This window comes from Hemitrygon akajei, chromosome 25 (assembly GCF_048418815.1).
Source record: "Hemitrygon akajei chromosome 25, sHemAka1.3, whole genome shotgun sequence".
Lineage (NCBI taxonomy): Eukaryota > Metazoa > Chordata > Chondrichthyes > Myliobatiformes > Dasyatidae > Hemitrygon > Hemitrygon akajei.
In genome coordinates, this window is record NC_133148.1 from 51,898,851 (window position 1) to 51,919,846 (window position 20,996).

Here is a 20,996-nt window from a genome sequence, read left to right on the forward strand (position 1 = left end):
TCCCTCACCCCGAGGGGAAGGGATGACTGGCGGACACTCCCACACCCGCGGGGGGAGGGCTGATTGGCGGACACTCCCACACCCCGGGGGGGAAGGACTGATTGGCGGACACTCACACACCTCTGGGGGAAGGGCTGATTGACGGACACTCCCTCACCCTGAGGGGAAGGGATGACTGGCGGACACTCCCTCACCCCGAGGGGAAGGGATGACTGGCGAACAAACCCTCACCCCGAGGGGAAGGAATCACTGGTGGACACTCCGTCACCCCGAGGGGAAGGGATGACTGGCGAACAAACCCTCACCCCGAGGGGAAGGGATGACTGGCGGACACTCCCTCACCTGGGGGGAAGGGATGACTGGCGGACACTCCCTCACCCTGGGGGGAAGGTATGACTGGCGGACACTCCCTCATCTCGGGGGGAAGGGATGACTGGCGGACACTCCCTCATCTCGGGGGGAAGGGATGACTGGCGGACACTCCCTCATCTCGGGGTGGTAGGGCTGACTGATGGACACTCCCTCACCTGGGGGAATGGATGACTGGCTGACAATCCCTCACCCCGAGGGGAAGGGATGACTGTCGGACACTCCCACACCCCGGGGGGAAGGGATGACTGGCGGACACTCCCACACCCCGGGGGAAGGGCTGATTGGCGCACACTCCCTCACCCCGGGGGGCAGGGATGACTGGCGGACACTCCCTCATCTCAGTGGCGGTAGTGCTGATTGGCGGACGCACCCTCACCCCGGGGGCGGTTGGGCTGACTGATGGATACTCCCTCACCCTGGGGGGAAGGGATAACTGGCGGACACTCCCTCACTCCGGGGGGGAAGGGATGACTGGCAGACACTCCCTCACCCCCGGGGGAAGGGATGACTGGCAGACACTCCCTCACCCCCGGGGGAAGGGATGACTGGCAGACACTCCCTCACCCCGAGGGGAAGGGATGACTGGCAGACACTCCCTCACCCCGGGGGGAAGTGCTGATTGGCGGACACTCCCTGACCCCGGGGGGGGGAAGGGATGATTGGCGGTCACTCCCTCACCCCGGGGGGAAGGGCTGACTGGCGGATACTCCCTCACCATGGGGGGGAAGGGATGACTGATAGAAACTCCCTCACCCGGGGGAAGGTATGACTGGCGGACACTCCCTCATCTTGGGGGTGGTAGGGCTGACTGATGGACACTCCCTCAGCCCACGGGGGAAGGGATGACTGGCGTACACACCCTCACCCCCGGGGGAAGGGATGACTGGCAGACACTCCCTCACCCCGAGGGGAAGGGATGACTGGTGGACACACCCTCACCCCGAGGGGAAGGGATGACTGGCGGACACACCCTCACCCCGAGGGGAAGGGATGATTGATGGAACCTCCCTCACCCCGGGGGAAGGGATAACTGGCGGACACTCCCTCACCCCGAGGGGAGGGATGACTGGCGGACACTCCCTCATCTCGGGGGCTGTAGGGTTGACTGATGGATACACCCTCACTGGGGGGGGGGGGGGGGAAGGGATGACTATCACTCGGGGCACTCCCTCACCCGGGGGTGGGTGGAGGGATGAGTGATGGACACTCCCTCACCCTGGGGGAATGGATGCCCGTTGAACACTCACTTACCCCAGGGTCCTGCGGCCCGCAGGATGGCCAGGAAGTTGAAACGTCCCAGGACTGCAGCCAGCACCTTCACCCAGACAGGTGGCTTCCAAACCTCCGACTGGTCGGTCGGCCGCTCGGGGAATCCCCACGGATCCACCAGGATCAGGTGCTTCACTCTGCTCCGCACAAGCCAGATGATTACTCAGTTACGGTTAACCGGGGCTAGGCCTAGCAAGATCCCACTGACGAGATGAAACAATGAGAGGGTGAAGTGTTGTCCTCAGGACCCGGGGCAGGGAAAGAGTGGGGCGTGAGAGAGGGACAGAGAGAGTCACAAAGCAATACAGAAGAGAAACAGGCTCTTTGGCCCAGATTTCTCTGATCTTTCCTTTCCACCTACTTGTCTAAACGCCCTTTAAATGTTATACTTGTACCTGCCTCATCCTTTCCAATGGCAGCTGGTTCCATACTCTGCAACTTCTCTGTGGGGGAAAGTTGCCCCTCAGGCCCTATTTGAATCTATACCCTTCTTCCCTTCAGCCTCGACTCCCTAATTTTGGATTCCACACCCTGAAGAAAAGACTGTTCACTTTTTGATTCTATAAATCTCTATAAAATCACCCTTTAGCTACCAGCTCCGGGGAAACCGTCCCAGCCTGTCCAGCCTCTCCTGTCCACCATTACAGTCCCCATAATGCTCTCGTAAATCCTTTTCTTACCCCCTCTAGATTAATGACTTCCTCCCCTTAATAGAGCGCCCAGAACTGAAATCCAAACGTAGCCTTACCTACAAGTTAAACAGGATGTCCAAATTCCTGTATTCACATTCTGACAAAGGCAAACATGAGAAATGCTTTCTTCACCACCTTGTCTGCCAGCATCGCCACTTTTAAGGAAATATATAATCTCCATCCTTAATGCTTCCTGTTCTACAACGCTCCCCTGGACTCCAGTTTAAGGTCTGCCCTGGTTTAACTGGACGAAATGCAACACCCTGCACTTCCCCAGGTTCCGTTCAATCTGCCATTCCTTGGCCCACTTCCACAGTTCATCTAGAAACAGACAGAATCTGAAGCAAACTTCACTGGCCACCAATTACTGCCTGATACACCGCTGGTGGTGCTCCAACTGTCTGCCCTTGCCAGATACCGTCACGTACAGATGTAGAAGGATTCTTCACTGCTGTTTCCGTAACCAGTCAGGGTTGCTAGCCCTGAGCTAAACCTCTGAACGTGGAAGACGGAAGGACCACTCCTTTACCCTTTGACCTGTTTGGCATGGGTGACCCTACCAAGAGGCAAAGCATCAAGCCCTGACTCCAGCCAACAAAGCTCTCTGGGTTATTGAGGCATGCCAAGCCTCCACACCAGGCTGTGGTCCTCTTGGAGGTTCACTGTCCACAAAACCAAATTTAGTGTCTGAGCTAAACAACACAGGCCCCTTTGGGCTAAAAAATACACACACACAAAAACTAATCTCTCCTACCTACACAATGTCCGTATCTCTCCATTTTCCAATCTAAAAGTCTCTTAAAAGCCTCTAATGGATTTGCCTCTACCACCATTCCAGGCAGGGAACAGCAATACTAATTTAGCACTCTTAGCACTCTAAAGGGCAATTAAGAGATAGACAAAGTAATGAGAGCAGTCGATAGAACATTAGAGCACACAAAAATAATTAAAAGCTGGTACAAGTGATTTAGGTCAGATCAATCACCACAGAGTGCTGCAGCAGAGAGGATCTCAGAAATTGGAACAAAGAGGGCTGACAAGGGGCACTTAACTGTGGGTTGACAAGGCTTCGAAGACGACACAGGCAAGTTCAGTCCCTGACAGCCAAGGCAGGAACGGCCACAATTCATCAATCGCTGCCTTCGAGTTGCTCCAGTGTACAAAGCAGGAAGAGAGAGCGCAAGGAGGAGGGAGTGGAGAGGGTGGGGAGGCAGGGAAAGGCAAACGGGTGTTGGGGAAGGCAGACAGTGAGGGGAGTGGGAAAGTGGATGAGGGGGAGAGCGGGGGGAAGGGGAGGAGAGGAAAGGGGTCAGTTTGCGGGTAGGGGACAGGGATAATGGTGGGAGAGGAGGGAGAGGGAATAAGGAACTGGGAAGAACCACTGTTTCCCTCTTTTCCACTTTTCCTACCTCCCCCCAATCACCCCAAAGACCATGGACCTCAGCCCTCCCTCCTTTCCCCTTGCCCCCTCCTCTCCCCTTCGCAAACTCTTTCCCTATCCCTTCCTCCCTTCCTCTACCTCTCCTCCCTCTCTCCTCCCCACTCTCCCTCCTTGTTCTCCTTCTCCTTACCCTAGTTGTCTGCCTCTGTGCCCCGTGACCCGGCCTCACCTGTTGGGGTGCTGGATGCAGTAGCTGGCTGCCAGGTAGCCACCCAGACTGTGCCCGAGTAGGATCATGGCGGGCAGGCCCAGCTGCTCCCTCCACTCCTCGATGGAGCGCACAAACTCAGCCTCCACTGCCTCGGGCTCGGCAGGGAAGCTGGGGCGGGAGCTGCGGCCGAAGCCCAGCAGGTCGAAGGCGAACAGCCGGCGCCGGCAGCTCAGCCGCTCCAGGTTCTGGATCCAGAGGCCGAGGCCTCCCCCGAAGCCGTGGACCAGCACCAGCGGGGCCTGCTCCCCCGCTGAGCCTGCAACTCGATCCAGTGACAGGGTCCAGATCTGGTGGGAGCTCGGGAGCTGCACATTGCGGCACACAGGCGGGCTCTTCAGGCCTGTGGGTTAGAGGGAAGAGGGGAGATGTGGGGAAGGGGGGAGGGGTAGGGGAAGAGGGGAGGGTAGTGGTTGGTTGTGAGCATAGGGAGATGGTGTTTTGTGGAGGGCAGGGAAAAGGAATGGCATTAAGGTGTGAACAGTTTTGGGGCAGGGTAAAGAGGGGAGGGAGGTGTTTCGATGAGGCAGAATGAGGAGGGGGTTTGAGGGTGAGAGGTGGAATTGGACGGGGAGAGGATTGGAGGGGGAGAGGTGGGATTGGACGGGGAGAGGATTGGAGGGTGAGAGGTGGGATTGGACGGGGAGAGGATTGGAGGGTGAGAGGTGGGATTGGACGGGGAGAGGATTGGAGGGTGAGAGGTGGGATTGGACGGGGAGAGGATTGGAGGGTGAGAGGTGGAATTGGACGGGGAGAGGATTGGAGGGTGAGAGGTGGAATTGGACGGGGAGAGGATTGGAGGGTGAGAGGTGGAATTGGACGGGGAGAGGATTGGAGGGTGAGAGGTGGAATTGGACGGGGAGAGGATTGGAGGGGGAGAGGTGGAATTGGACGGGGAGAGGATTGGAGGGGGAGAGGTGGAATTGGACGGGGAGAGGTGGAATTGGACGGGGAGAGGTGGAATTGGACGGGGAGAGGTGGAATTGGACGGGGAGAGGTGGAATTGGACGGGGAGAGGTGGAATTGGACGGGGAGAGGTGGAATTGGACGGGGAGAGGTGGAATTGGACGGGGAGAGGTGGAATTGGACGGGGAGAGGTGGAATTGGACGGGGAGAGGTGGAATTGGACGGGGAGAGGTGGAATTGGACGGGGAGAGGTGGAATTGGAGGGGGAGAGGATTGGAGGGGGAGAGGATTGGAGGGGGAGAGGATTGGAGGGGGAGAGGTGGAATTGGACGGGGAGAGGATTGGAGGGTGAGTGTTTTGAGGAGGGAGAGGGGATGGGAAGAAGAGAAAGATGGGAATGTTTAGAGGGGAGAAGGGGGAGAGAGAAAGGGTAGGGGATGAGTAGACGAGGGAGGGAAAGAGGTTGGTGGTGGGAAAGATATCTAGGCATCAGGCAGGATCTCACAAGCAACATTAAACCAACCACGGGATCTCTAGGCTCACCCCTCACACCTCCTACCTCCTCTACCTTCCATCTCCCTCCCCACTCTAGAGGACAAAAGGAAATCTGAGTTGTGATATTGACTAGATGTGGGGAGGACTGGGTTGTTGGGAGGGTGGTGATCACCAACGCAGCACACTGGCCAAGACATTTTGGGGAGAGATGGGAAGGTCACACTTCTTTGTCCAGTGGGGAAGATCTGAGTGCAATTTTCTGTGACAGCGGCAGTGAGGATGATTCACTGGATATATACGTGAAAGAGTGTGGTGGATTTCTGGATACACGGTGCACGGGGAGACCCAGGGAGGTGGAACTGAGACAAGGAATCAGTCATAGTTGGATTGAATGGGAGAGGAGGCCCAAGGTTTTTGTTTGGTCTAATCCTTGATACGAGAGCTGCTGGGAGTTACAGGGAAGTGGTAAATAGGTCTACTATTGTCAAGACAAAGTACACTGCAGATGCTGTGGTCAAATCAAGACGTACAAACAAGCTGGATGAACTCAGCAGATCGGGCAGCATACGGATGCCGCCTCGCGTTACTGCGGCAGTGGGAAGTCTGGGCAGAGTCCACGGGAGGGGAGGCTCATTAGCCAGGGATTGTGCTCAGGAGCTGCGAGGTAATGTTGCACCTCCTTGGAACTCTCGGAGTATTGTGTTCACTCCTGGTCATCTCATTCCTGGAAGGATGTGGAAGCTTTAGAGAAGATGTGATGGCGTTCCCTGGACAGCAGGGCATGTCAAACGAGGAAAGGCGGCACTTTTCCCTTTGGAGTGGAGGAGGATGAGAGGTGACCTGATAGATAAGATGGGAAGGGGCACTGATAGAGTGGACAGCTAGCATCTTCAATCCAGGACAGAATTGGCTCATACGAGAGGGCATCATTTTAAGGTGATTCGAAGAAAGAGTATGGTGGATGTGTCAGAGGTAGGTTTTCTATTACAGAGAGCGACAGTGTGTGGAACTGGAAGGTAGTGATACCTGAGGGACATTGATGAAAGAAAATTGCCAGGCAGAGTGGGAGGGAAGGGAAGGGTTACATTGATCGTGGAGTTGGTTGAAATATCGCCACAACATCATCTGGTGAAGGGCCGGTGTACTGAATTGTAGCGTGCATCTTGAAAACTTGGCGAGGGTCAAAGGGATCTTGGAAGCAGGAGAGGGCAAATCAGGGAAAATTTGGAAAATAATCATTGGAGGAGAGGAAATTGTTGTACTGATCGAAGTGGGATCAGCAGTGACAGGACAAACACGACAGGGAGGATCGGTGTGGTGACGGTGAGATACTTCTCCCATGTCAGAGACATCTAAAAGCAGAGAGCAGAGGATTGGGGAAGGACTGAGAGGTTTCGAGGGGATCAAAGGAAGAATTGCTTCCCTCAAGAAGTGGCCTGAGGGGTTGGTGAAGGCAGAGATTCTGGGAACAGTCGACCAGTACCTGGAACGGCCGAGGCAGACACGGCGACAGGGCAAGAGCGGGAGATGGGATTAGTGTGGGCCAGCATACTGATGTCGGGCCAAAGGGCTGGGGACATGGACACACAAAGACAGACACAGAGACACCCTTGCCCGTCCATCCTGGAAGGAGCTGCTGCTGAGTTCAGCCCAGGGAAGGATTGTGAAGTAGAAGAATTCTCCCTGGCTCAGATGATTATGTCCCTGATTCCTGAGGGCACATGGGAGGGACCACGGATGTGCTGGAGGCCATTGGCCGCTGGGAGACTGAAAGCTGTCACCTCCCACTTTTTTGTCCCTCAGGTCCCTATTATATCTTTTCCCTCTCACCTTGAACTTGTGCCGTCTGGTTTCAGACTCCCCTACCCTCGGAAAAAGATTCTACCTTATTTACGGCCCTTGCGATTGTATAAACCTCTACACAGCCACCCCTCAGCCATCTCCGCTCCAGGGAAAACAGTCCCAGCCTTATGCAGGCTCCCCAGACTCCGCAAGATATTTGCGAATCTTTTCAGCACCCTCTTCAAACTAATCACATCCTCCCCTTAGCTGGCTGAGCGGAACAGTGCACAATGTTCCAAGTGTGATCACACTGGCGACTTGTACAGCTGCAACACGATGTCCCAGCTTCTGTACTCTCTGCCCTGATGGATGATGGAAAAATGCGCCAAGCACCTTCTTCCCCACCCTGTCTACCGGTGTCTGTACATTCTGGGAAAGCCCTGGATCTCGCTCATTTACAACCCCAGCCAGAGAGCTGCTGCTTTCCACCACTCAGTGCACTGACGTCCATCCCTCCTGCAGCGACACCCCCACCCCACCCTCTTGGCAAATGGAAACCCACCACAGCCTGGGTTGAGGGGGGCTGGAGGTGGGATTCGAACTTGCTCACCTTGCAGGATCCGAGCCTCGGCCTCTCGTAGGCGAGCCATGGATGTCGGGCACCAGGCAGGCAACCAGCCGGTCAACCAGTTCCCAGTCCTGCACGGGTGTGGGGGTGTGAGAGAGAGAGGGACACAGGTAGCATTGAGTGAGGGGCTGTTGGTGGGTAGTACTGAGGTGAGAGGGGAAGGTTATTCCTACGCAGGCTCGTGTTCTAGAAGGGATTGTGGAGCTGGCGGTGGGACATGTCTGCATTGAGCAGAGGGACACATGCGGCCATACGAGGGCCAGGTGGCAGTCAAAGAGAAAGCAAGTGATTTAAAACAATGGGCGTTGGTGGTGGGAGCGAAGGGGACAGAAATGAGGGGGACACAAAGAAAATACTGGAACAACGGACAAAATAGACCTGATGAAGGCCTATAATGTCACAGTTTGGTTCCCTCCATAGATGCTGCCTGACCTGCTGACTAGCATTGTGAGTGAGAGTGAGAGTTAGTTAGTTAGTTAGTTATCCGGATACCCAGCATTTGCAGGATCTCTTGAGTTCAGAAGTGCAGGTGGGGAAAGAAAGCGAGGCTCTCCTCGTGCCTCTGAGAAAGGAAACAGGCCCTTTGGCTCATCAAACCCATACTGACCATCGATGCACCTAATAACCCTCCTTCATTGGAAACGCGAGTCCGTTTTAATATCGCCGTCCAATAAAATGTATTGTTTAGCGGCATAATTACTAGAACTTGCAAAGTAAATAAATAGTGCAGAAACAGAAAGTTCCGTCTGTTTCTCCCCACATTTCCATCATCACTCCCCCCTTCCCCAGCCTGGATTCTACCCCTATTTACACGCTGGGGGTAACAAGGCTGCCACGATAGCATAGCAGTTAGTTTAAAGCGATTACAGCCCTGTGACCCATGCTCAATTCCACCGCTCTCTTTAAGTAATTTCTCCATTCTCCCCTGTGACCATATGCATTTCCTCCGGGTTCTCTGGTTTCCTCGCGCGTTCCGAGGTTGTATGGGTTAGTAGGGTACTTAATCTTCTTCTTAAGCCCATCACCCTACTGGGGAATAGGCTGCCGGCAACAGCTCGGAGTCCTCTGCCCTGGGCCAGTCTTTCAAGGTGTAGCCCATCATGGATGCTTCCTTTCTCAGGGATGAGGTCTTCGGAGCTTATGTTGCTGTTTCTGTTGCACCGATTTTTTAAAACGGGTTGGCGTTGCCAGCCCCATGCCCAACTGGGTTGGGACCGTCCTATGGCAGAGTAGATCACGCGCCTGTAATTGGGTGGTGTGGGATCTTTGGGTCAGTAGGGCGCAACTCTCAATAAAAAATTAAAAGCATTTACAGCGACCAGTTAAACTATTCGCTGGGCCTTGGGATGAATGAGGAGACTGGATCATCTGGGGTGGGGGGAGAAGGAGTGAGGAGTTGGTCATTGGGCGGGGGGGGGTGTGGGAATGCACGTTTCTACCATGTGGTAGGCTCGTCCAGGAGTCTGGGCCACACTGGACTCGGGGTGAGCCGGCAAACTGGACATGAGATTGGCTTGGTGGAGGGAGACTCTGGGCGGTAGGGGAGGGGATGGTTGCTGTTCAGGCTGGTAGTTTGTGATCAGTGGATCGGTACTGGGTCCACTGTTGTTTGTCATCCGTGTTTGATGAGGGGACACGAGCCAGTCCTCGTAGAGGGATCAGAAGTGGAGAGAGTGAACAATTGCAAGTTCCTGGGTGCCAAGATCTCTGAGGATTGAACCTGGTCCCAACATATCAACACAGGTATAAAGAAGGCAAGCCAGCGGCTATATTTCTTTAGGAGTTTGAGGAGATTTGGTTTGCCACCTAAAATACTCGAAAATGTCCAGAGATGTACTGTGGAGAGCATTCTGACAGGCTGCATAACCATCTAGTACGAAGAGGGGAGGGGGTTGCTACTGCACAGGATCGAAAGAAGCCACAGAAAGTTGTAAAAAAGTCAGCTCCATCTTGGGTACTAGCCTCTGTAGTATCCAAGACATCTTCATGGAGCTCTGCCTCGGAAAGGTGGCGTCTATTAAGGACCCCATCACCCAGGACACGCCCTCTTCTCACTGTTGCTGTCAGGAAGGAGGTACAGAAGCCTGAAGGCACACACTCTGATTCAGGAACAGCTTCTTTTCCTCTGTCATCTGATTCCTAAAATGAACCCATGAACGCTACCTCACCTTTTTATTATTTCTGTTTTTACACTATTTTTAATTGAACTATTTAATATTCATACCTGTTTACAGTACTTCATTTTCCCCTACATTTATCAAGTATTGTATTGTACTGCTGCCGCTATGTTCACAAATTTCATCACATATGCGGGCAATATTAAACCGAATTCTGAATCTGTTAATGATTTAGAGGATGATGTGGTTTGCATGGCCAGTAAGCTTGGTGGTGTAGTGGACAGTAAAAAGGGTTTCCTAAGATTACAACTGCCTCAAGATGACCTGGGGAAGAGGGCCACGGAATGGTAGATGGAACTCACCTCAGGCAAATACAAGGTGTTGCACTTTAGTGAGGTAAACCAGGGAGAGTGGCAGGGCCCTGGGGAGTGTTGTAGAATCGATAGACTAGGAAGACAGGTACTTAGTGCCCCGAAAGGGGAGACACAGATAGACAGGGTGGCAAAGGAGGCATGGGTCAGGGCACTGAGTACAGGACCTGGACCATCATGTTGCAAATGCACTAGTTGTTGGTGAGACCACTCTTGGAGCGCAGTGTGCAGTTCTGGTCATCCTGAGCAGTCCAAATGTCTTTTTAAAGCTGTAAGTGTATGTTTGGGTGGTGGGGTGGAGATACATCTCTACCAGAGGAGGTGTAAGGCATGCCTTCCCTCCACTACCCTGCAGGTCACCCTTGGGCAAGGTGTAGCACCTGCTCAGCCCCCCCCCCCCGCCCCTCCTGACCAGGGTCACGTGAAGCCATGGGGTGGATGGTCGCATGAGCAGCGGGTGCAGGTCACAAGTCCTGGTTATGCCTCCACTGAATGTTGCCAGGCAGGCAGTATCTGAAGGGTAATGCTAATGGCTGGGGGTCACCCATCTTGTAAAGCTGCTGCCCAGAAGGCAGCAATGGGAGAGCCACTTCTGTGGAAAAATTTGCCAAGTACAATCATACGACACGGCACACAATGAACAAATGAAGTGTACCCGCCTCTACCATTTTCCCCGGCAGCTCATTCCACATACCCACCACCCTCTGTGAGGAGGAGAGCTGTCATTAGGCTGGAACGTGTGCAGAAGAATGTTCACGGGGGATTTTGCTGGGAACTTGAGAGGATTGTGTGGGTAGGCTGGGACTTTGTCTCTGTAGCAAAGGATGTGGAGGGGGATGACGCAATTGAGGTTTATTAGATTATGAGGAGCAGAGATAGGGAGGTTAGTCTTTCTTCTCAGGGTAGGGAGTCTAAAACAGGAGAACATTGGTGAGAAGGGGAAGTATTACAGAAGTTAAGTTTTTCCACACAGAGGGAGGTGGGTGTATGGAATGAGGAAGTGGTAGAGGCAGGTACACTTACAGCTTTTTAAAGACATCTGGACACAGAGGTAGGAATATGTAGACAATTTGGCCAACACGGATGAGTTCGGCTGAAGGGAACGTTTCCATACTGAATAATCCGATGGACGACAAGATTTAAGATCCCCACAGCTGATTGAATGAGGATCAGATGGGGGGGAGGGGGAGTGAGAGGAAGAGGTTTTGGCGATTGTGCATTTGTGAGGAAGAATTCCCCCCCCCCCTTCCATGTCTATAAGGAGTTAGTAGGTTTTCCCAGTGACCGCAGTCCAAAGACGTACCGTTTTAAAGGTTAATTGGTCATTATTAATTGTTTTATGCTTAGGCTAGGGTTAAATCCGGGGTTGCTGGCTCGAAGGTCCTATTCCGAACTGTATCTCAATAAATAAATTCAAAATTAAAACTGACGGACGTAGTTACTTCACTTGTGTTGGAGAAACGTAATTTACCCGGGAGTTTCCAGAACAGGGGATAAAACCACCCCAACCCCTTCAATTCCTTTTCACGAATCACTGGCACAGGTCAATCTCAAAATAAATGCAGTTACAGGAAGAGAAACAAAAGCAGGGGCTCAAACACATTCTCATGTTCCGCAAAAAAACTCTAAAGTCTCACCCACAGAGAAGACAGTTAAACAAACATTAATATTACATTATTACATGTAATATTAATATTACCCGAAAGGAAAATGACAAGGAATCGCAATAACTCTGTCCAGCAAATAAATAATAAACCGAAAACATACAGGAAGCGGGTGTGACCTCTGAACTCTCTGGCGATTGCCTTGTGTCTTCGCGTTCTGGTCGCAGTGGAAGGGAACGGGGAGGATTAATTTCGGGGGAGGTTTCAGAGAGGGCCTGTGGGGAGTGGGTTTATTGGTTCATACATTACAGGCTGACATTACATGCAGGTGCCGGAAGGAGAGGATTTAGGAATGGAGGGTGGGAAGGAAGAACTCACGCTGCCTCTGCATCATCTTCCATTCGGAGACCTTTTGATCGGAAATCCGGGCGTCGGACAGGCCGTGGAACAACAACACACAACGTTATCCAGCGACTGGAAATCGGCATCCAGTGTCAACGAAAGGAAAGGTCGGGTCACTGGGTATCAATAAATCGAACGCTCTACCGGCGAATGCAACTTTCAGACAGTCAGCTGATATTCGCCTCATGATTATTAAAGAGCGGGGCGGAGCTAGAACGCCTGTCAATTTCTGAAACAAACCGGAAATGCTTAAAATCTGAAATAAAAGCCGAAGAATTACGGGAATGCCTTCTGATCGAGGGTCTTCAACCCGTTAACCCTGCTTCTGTGTCTCTCGGTTCGGCCTGGCCTGCTGAGCCAAAGACAGGAGAGAATTAGGCCATTGAGCCCATCGAATCTGCTCCGCCATTCAATCATGGCTGATTCTTTTTTCTCACCTCCTTTACCCTATTTCCTGGCCTTCTCCCTGTAACCTTTGATGCCATGTCCAATCAGGAACCTATCGGCCTCTGCCTTAAATACACCCAATGATCTGGCCTCCAGAGCTGCACGTGGCAACAAATTCACGTGGCAATAAATTTCCCCACATCTCTGTTTTGAATAGACACCCCACTGTTCTGAGGCTGTGTCCTAGACTTTCCCACCATAGGAAACATCCTTTCCACATCTACTCTGTCCAGGCCTTTCAACATTCAAAAGGTTTCAATGAGATTCCCCCCTCATCCTTCTGAATTCCAGCAAGTACAGACACAGAGCCATCAAACGTTCCTTGTATGATAACCCTTTCATTCCTGGAATCAACTTTGTGAATCTCCTCTGCACCCTGTCCAATGCCAACACATCTTTTCCAAGATGAGGGGCCCAAAACTGTTCACAATACGCAAGGTGAGGCCTCACCAGTGTCTTATAAAGCCTCAGCATCACATCCCTGCTCTTGTATTGTAGACCTCTTGAAATGAACGCTAACATTGTATTTGCCTTCCTCACCACTGAATCAACCTGCCAGTTAACATTCGGGGTGTTCTACACAAGGACTCCCAAGTCCCATTTTTATCTCAGGTTTTTGGATTTTCTCCCCGTTTAGAAAATAAACATTTATTTCTAGTACCAAAGTGCCTGGCCATACATTTTCCAACATTATATTTCATTTGCCACTTTCTTGCCCATTCTCCTAATCTGTCTAAGTCCTTCTGATTCCTACCTGTTTCCTCAACACTACCTGCCCCTCCACCAATCTTTGTATCACCTGCAAACTTGACAACAAAGCCATCTATTCCATCATCCAAATACTTTATAAACAGCATAAAAAGAAGTGGTTGCAAAACTGACCCCTGTGGAACGCCACTAGTCACTGGCAGCCAACCGGGCAAGGATCCTTTTATTCCCACTTGCTGCCTTCTTCCAATCAGCCAATGCTCTAACCATGTTAATAACTTTCCTGTAATATCACAGGCTTTTAAGTTGGTAAGCAGCCTCTTCTGTGGCACCTTGTTAAAGGCCTTCTGAAAGGCCAAATATACAGTATCCACTGCATCCCCTTTATGTATCCAACTTATAATTCCCCCGAAAAGAATTCCAACAGGTTTATCAGGCAGGATTTTCCCTGATGGAAACAAAGTTGACTTTGTCCTATCTTGTCCTGTGTCACCAAGTACTCCATCATCTCATCCTTAACAATTGATTCTAATATCTTCCCAACCACTGAGGTCAGGCTAACTGGTCTATAATTTCCTTCTGCTGCCTTCCTCCTTTTTTTAAAGAGTGGCGTGACATTTGCAGTTTTCCAGTCCTCTGGCACCATGCCAGAGTCCAATGATTTTTGAGAGATCATTTCTAATGTCACCACAATCTCTAACGCTATCTCTTTCAGAACCCATGGGTGCAGTTCATCTGGTGTGGGTGACTTATGTACCTCTAAGCTTTTCAGCTTTTTGAGCACCTTCCCCCTTGTAATAGTAACTGTACCCACTTCTTTTCCTTCGCATACCACAACATCAGGCATACTTCTAGTGTCTTGCACGTTGAAGACTGATGCAAAATTCCCATTTAGTTCATCTGTCATCTCTTTGTCCAACATCATTATTTCTCCTGCCTCATTTTCCAGCAGTTCTATATCCATTCTCATCTCTCTTTTAATTTTCAGATACTTGAAAAAGCTTTTACTATCCACTCTGATATTATTTGCTAGTTTGATTTCATATTTCGGCTTTTCCCTTCTAATGATTCTTTTAGTTGCTCTCTGTAGGTTTTTAGAAATTTCCCAAACCTTTATCTTCCCACTAATTTATGCTTTGTTGTATGCCCTCTCTTGTTTTTACATTAGCCCTGACTTCCCTCGTCAGCCACAGTTGTACTATTTTGCTATTTGAGTATTTCTTCATTTTTGTAATACACATGTCCCGCACCTTCCTCATTTTTTCTCAGAAATGTACGCCATTGCTACCCTGCTGACATTCCTGCCAACGGCTCCTTCCAATTTATTTTGGCCAACTCCTCTGTCATACCATTGTAGTTTCCCTTTCTCCACAGAAATACTGCGAGGTCTGTCTTTACTTTCTCCCTTTCAAATTTCAAGTTGAGCTCAATCATTTTGTGATCACTGGTTCCGAAGGGTTCTTTTACCTTGAGCTCGCTAGTCCGCTCCAGTTCATTACATAACACCCAATCCAGTATAGCTGATCCCCTAGTAGGTTCAATGACAAACTGCTCTAGAAAGCCACCTCTTAGGCATTTAACAAACCCACTCTCTTGAGATCCATTACCAACCTGTATTTCCCAATCGACCTGCATGTTGAAATCTCCCATGACTATCCTAACGTTGCCCTTTTGACGCACCTTTTCTATGTCCTGTTGTAATCTGTGGCCCACCTCCCAGCCATTGTTGGGAGGCCTGTATATAACTGCCATCAGGGTCCTTTCACCCTTGCAGTTTCTTAACTCAACCCACAAGGATTCAACATCTTCTGACCCTAATGTCACATCTTCTGATTTGATGCCATTCTTTGCTAGTAGAGCCATGCCTCCCCCTCTGCCTACCTTCCTATCCCTACGATACAAGGTGTAACCTTGGACATTCAACTGCTAACTACAACCATCCTTCAGCCACGATTCAGTGATGAGGAGAAAGAGGAGCGATTACTGGTAATCTATACCTGGTAGCATACCTGGTAATCTATAATAGTGCAACAAGATCATCCGCCTTATTTCTTATACTCCGTACATTGAGATACAACACTTTCGGTACTGTATTTGCTACCCTCTTTGATTTTGCATCCCTAATGTGCTGATATTCACCCTGTTGGCTGCAACTATGTCCCATCACCTGCCTACTCTTCCTGACAGTCTGACTGTATGCTATCTTTACCTTTTTACCATCCGTCCTTTCCTGAGTCCCATCACTCCGGTTCCCACCCCACTGCCAAATTAATTTAAACTCTCTCCAACAGCTTTAACATACCTGCCCACAAGACTATTGGTCCCCCTCCGGTTCAAGTGCAACCCATCACTTTTGAACAGGTCACACCTCCCCCAGAAGAGATCCCAATGATCCAACGATCTGAAGCCCTGCCCGCTGCACCAGCTTCTCAGCCACACATTTATCTGCCAAATCATCCAGTTTCTACCCTCACGGGTGTCTGGTAGTAATCTAGAATTTACTATCCTGGAGGTTCTGCTTTCCACCTAATTCTCTAAAATCACTTTTTAGGACTTCTTTCCTTTTCCTTCCTATGTCACTGGTACCAATATATACCAAGACATCTGGCTGCTCTACCTCCCTCTCCAAAATGTTGTGGACGTGATCTGAGATGTCCCTGCCCCTCACACCTGGGAGGCAACGTACCATCCAGGTGTCCCGTTCATGCCCACAAATCTCCTGTCCATTCCCCTCACTATTGAGTCCAAGGATTCATGATCCTCTGGCTAAAGAAATTTCTCCTCGTCTCTGTTCCAAAGGGACATCCTTCTATTTTGAGGCTATGCTGTTTGGACGTAGACCCTCCCACTGTTGGAAACATCCTCCCTATGCTCACTCGATCTCGGTATTCCAATATTTATTAGGTTTCAGTGAGATCCCCCTCATGCTTCTAAACTCCAATGAATACAGGGTCAGACCTACCAAACGCTTCTCATACGTTACCCCTTTCATTCCTAGGATCATTCTCCAAAATTTTATCTGCAACTTCTCCTGAGCCAGAACATTCATAGATGTGGAGCCCAAAACTACTCACAATATTCCAAAGGCAGGAATTGAAAGGTTGGGCACGTTTGGACTAATGTTCTGAATTGCATCTATTTCAAGGTAAGGAGTACCGTAGGCAAGGCAAATGAGCTTGGAGCATGGAATTACGACATTGTAGCCATTGCAGGAGGGGGCAGGTCCGGGAGAACATTCCAGGATTCCATTGTTTTGGCCGCAATAGAGTGACAGGGATTAAAGGGGGAGAGGTTGCAGTACTAGTCAGGGAAAATAGCACAGCAGTGCTCAGACAAGACAGACTCATCTATCGAGGCTGTACAGGTGGAACCAATGAATAAGATGGGTTTGTCTATGTTAATGGGAATATCGTATAGACCTCCCTATATTCAGTGGGATTTTACAAAGCTCATTTGTAGGGGGATAACAAATAGCTGCATAAAAGGTTGTGATTGTAGGTGATTTTAACTTTCCAGATATTCACAGGGACTCCCATAATGAAAAAAGGACTGGATGGGGTAGAATGTGTCAAATGTCTTCAGGAGTTTTCTTAATCCATATAAAGGTCCCAACTAGAGACTGCATGATCCTGGATCGGTATTAGTGAATGAGAAGGGCAGGTGACAGAATCATGTGTAGGGGAAGACTTTGCATTTAATGATCATAATTCCATTAGCTTCAATATAGTTATGGAGAAGGATAGGACTGGTCCTCAGGTTGAGATTCTAAGTTGGAGAAAGGATCTGGCAGGTGTGGATTAGGATAGTCTGTTTTCTGGCAATTGGATGCTTGGTAAGTTCAAGACCTTCAAAATGATTGAGAATACAGATTTTGTACACTCCTGTTGGGATAAAAGGCAAGGGTAACAGGTTTAGGAAACCTTAGCTTTCTGGGGATATTGAGGCCCTGGTTAAGAAAAAGGAGGTACACAGCAGGTATAAGCAGTAAGGAACTTAAAGAGTATAAGAAATTAAGAGATGGAAATCAAGAGGGCTAAAAGAAAGCATGGGGCTTTTCCAGCAGACAAGGTGAAGGAGAATTCCAAAAGTTTCTACAGAAATACAGACAGACAGACAGACATACTTTATTGATCCTGAGGGAAATTGGGTTAAGAGCAAAAGAATTAAGTGATAAAAGTTTGTACATTTATTATCAAAGTATGCATTGAAATTTCTTGCCTTATAGACTGCCAAAAAATGAGAAACCATTTAGAACCCATTAGCAAAACAGAGACTGTCAGAGAAGAAAAAGCAGAGACAAAAAAACAAAACATGTAAGCAATAAAAGTAAGCAAATAACATCCAGATCCACAGTTCATGAAAATGAGTCTGCAGACCTGAAGCCAGGCATCAGGGCAGATGATTCAGGAACCCGTTAGTTGCAGGCGACTGCCTCATTTTAGCATAGACACAAGTAGACCTCCCAGGACAGTGAGCTGAACTGTCCGTCCCTTGCCTCCAGCCCCGACACCCTGACCTTTTCAACCTGTCCAAATGCTGGTTCATTGCTACCTCTTGGATCCAGGCCCTGCTGCTTCAATACGCTCTCAGGCCTGAGCCCCACCACTTCGATTCGGCCCGTACCCGACCTTTCCAATTCTGCCCTGTGCTTAAATCGATCAAACCTTGGATCTTTCCTCGCTCTATGGTTCAGGCTCCCCCTCAACTCTGCTCGCTTCATTTAAGTTCTGCTCCAGCGATGGCCAAACTTTGGCTCGTGCCAGGTTCTCTGGCCTGGACCCCTCTGTCTCAATTTGGCCCATACACAGCATGCCACAACCATCCTGCACCCCTGAGATTTCAGTTCACACCAACCACAAAAATGCCAGGTGTACAAGTGGTTCAAAAGCTTTGTTCCGAAAGGCTATTGATTGCAGTGATCAATCGTCCACCAGAAGTGTGATTAATAAAGTTATTTTCTTTGCGCCTGGCAAGTACTTGCTGAGCTTCACCACTGCTATTTGAAAATGAGAAACTGGTCCACTTGAAGATCAACATGCTTATCAACAAATGGAGCCAGATAGAAATGAGGAGATCTTAAATGGAATTTTGGAATCAGTATTCACTCATTTACTCAGGAGATGGACACAGAAGTCTATAGAACTAAGGCTAAACAGTATGGACTGCATCCAGATTACAGAACAGGAGGTTCTTGCTGACTTGTGGCAAAATAGGTGGATAAGTTGCTGGGGCCTGACAAGGCGTGGCCTTGGACCATTTGGGAGTCTAGTGCAGACATATCAGGGGCCTTGACAGAGGTAATTGAAATGTCTTTAGCCACAGCTGAGGTGCTAGAGTACAGGGGATTAGCTAATGCTATTCTGTTGTTCAAGAAAGGCTCCAAGTATAGCCAGGAAATTATACTCCGGAGAGCCTGACATCAGTAGTGGGTAAATTATTGGTAGGTATTCCAAGAGACTGGATATATAAATATTTGGGTAGATGGAGCCTGATTAAGCCTGATGGAGACAGTCAACATGGCTTTGTGTGTGGTAGATCATGTCTAATCAATGTTATAGTGTTTTTTGAGGAGGTTAACAGGAAAATTGATGAAGGAATGTAAGTGGATGTTGTCTACATGGACTTAGCAAGGCCTTTGACAAAGTCCCGCACAGTAGATTGGTCCGGAAGTTCAGTTGCTCAGCATTCACGATAAGGTAGTAAACTGGAATCGACATTGGTTTGTGGGAGAAGCCAGAGAGAGGAGCTAGATGGTTACCTCTCTAATGGAGGCCTCTGACAATTGGTTTGTCATGGGGATCCATGCTATGTCTGTTGATGTTTGTCATTTGTATTAATGATTTTGATTACAATGTGATAAACTGTATCAGCAAATTTGCTGATGACACCAAGTTGGGCTGTAATAGACAGCGAGGAAGGCTATCAAAGCTTGCAGTTAGACCTGAACTAGCTGGAGAAATGGGATGAAGGATGCGGATGGAATTTTATGCAGACAAGAGTGAGGACAAATTGGGGTAGGGCTTAATAGTAGGACACTGAAGAGTGTGGCAGAACAAAGGGATCTGGGAATACAGATCCATAACTGCCAGAAGGTGGTGACACTGCTAGACAGGATCATAAAGAGAGCTTTTGGCACATTGGCCTTCACAAATCAAAGTATTAAGTACAGGAGTTGGGATGTTACGTTAAAGTTCTATAAGATGTTGTTGAGGCTAAATTTGGAGTATTGTTTGCAATTCTGGTCAACTGCCTACAGGAAAGATAACAATAATATTGAAATAGTACAAAGAACATTTAGAAGGAAGTTTCTGGGACTCGAGGGCCTAACATAGGGAAATTTTGAATAGATTAGGACTTTTATCCTCTGGGGAATGAGGGGGAATTTGATACAGAATTATGAGTGGTATTATAATGATAAATGCAAACAGTCTTTTTTCATTGTAGTTGTGTGAAACTAGAAGGTAGGGGTGAAAGGTGAAATATTTTAAGGGAACCTGAGTAGAAACTTCTTCAGTCAGAGGGTGTTGTTATTGTGGAACAAACTGCCAGTGGAAGTGGTGGGTGTGGGTTCGGTCACAACGTTTAAGAGAAATTTGGGTAGGCATGTGGACTATGGTCCAGGAGCAGGTCAATGGCACTAGACAGAGTAACAGATTGGGACGGACTAGATGGGCTCAGGGCCTGCTTCTGTGCTGTAGTGCTCTACGACTCTGAATGTGGTATGCAAAATGACTTCTAAGATCTCAGCATTACATCGCTGCTTTAATATTCTAGTCTTCTCAAAGTGATTGCTAACTTTGCTTTTGCCTTCCTTACCACCGACTCAACCTGCACGGTGACTTTTAGGGAAAGCTGCACTGGGACTTAAGTCCCTTTGCTCTACTGATTCCTGTTCCTATTTTCTTGTGCTTTTGAGATTTGGACAGTCTGTGGTCCACGCACAGCAAGTTCAACATTTTTAGTGTTTTCTGTTTAGATTACCCTTTAGCATTTCCTGTTTTCAGTCTGATTTGTTTGGGATGAGTTTGGAAAGGCACATGATTTAGATACTTGCGACATTGTGAGAGAAGAGAGCATTGTCCGTAAGTGTGCAGCGAGGCTGATGGAGTAAACTGCAGGCAGCCAAGATGGCACGCAATTTAATCCAAAAATATTTAAAATATGTAAACAAAACTGCAAGTCCGGCTGTGAAATAGCCACGGATTGGGGCTTTCCTGCACTCAAATCAAGTCTGTGTTTGTTGTCACAGCTATATGTGCACAGGGCTTAAACGCCATGGAAGTTAGTTTGTAGAGCGGCAGAACCAGTCAAGTTTATTGCCATGTGTCACAAGTACATGAGTGTACAGGTGCAATGAAAGATTTATTTGCAGCAGCATTACAGACTCATAGCATCATATAAGCAGCAATTGCACAGAAAACATAAATTGTACACAGTTTTTTTCTACAAGAAGAACGTGATAAGGACAAAAGAGACGGGTTTACTGCAAAGTGATTAAAATGATCGTGTTGCTCTACCGAGGCACCGATTGATTTCGTTTATTATTGTCACAAG

At 49.2% G+C, this 20,996-nt stretch overlaps 1 protein-coding gene across 1 annotated transcript in view; it reads right to left on the minus strand.

The window, feature by feature from the left end:
* The window catches only part of LOC140716629 ((Lyso)-N-acylphosphatidylethanolamine lipase-like), a 28,672-nt gene extending 16,187 nt beyond the window's left edge, over positions 1-12,485 (minus strand). Inside the window, exons 1-4 of the mRNA XM_073029453.1 lie at positions 12,264-12,485; positions 7,776-7,864; positions 3,944-4,325; positions 1,624-1,778 (exon numbers count right to left, since the gene is read on the minus strand). Of these exons, the coding sequence (XP_072885554.1) occupies positions 1,624-1,778; positions 3,944-4,325; positions 7,776-7,864; positions 12,264-12,373 (736 nt within the window). The 5' untranslated portion in view covers positions 12,374-12,485. The remainder of the gene's footprint in view (positions 1-1,623; positions 1,779-3,943; positions 4,326-7,775; positions 7,865-12,263) is intronic.
* Between the last annotated feature and the right edge of the window lie 8,511 nt (positions 12,486-20,996).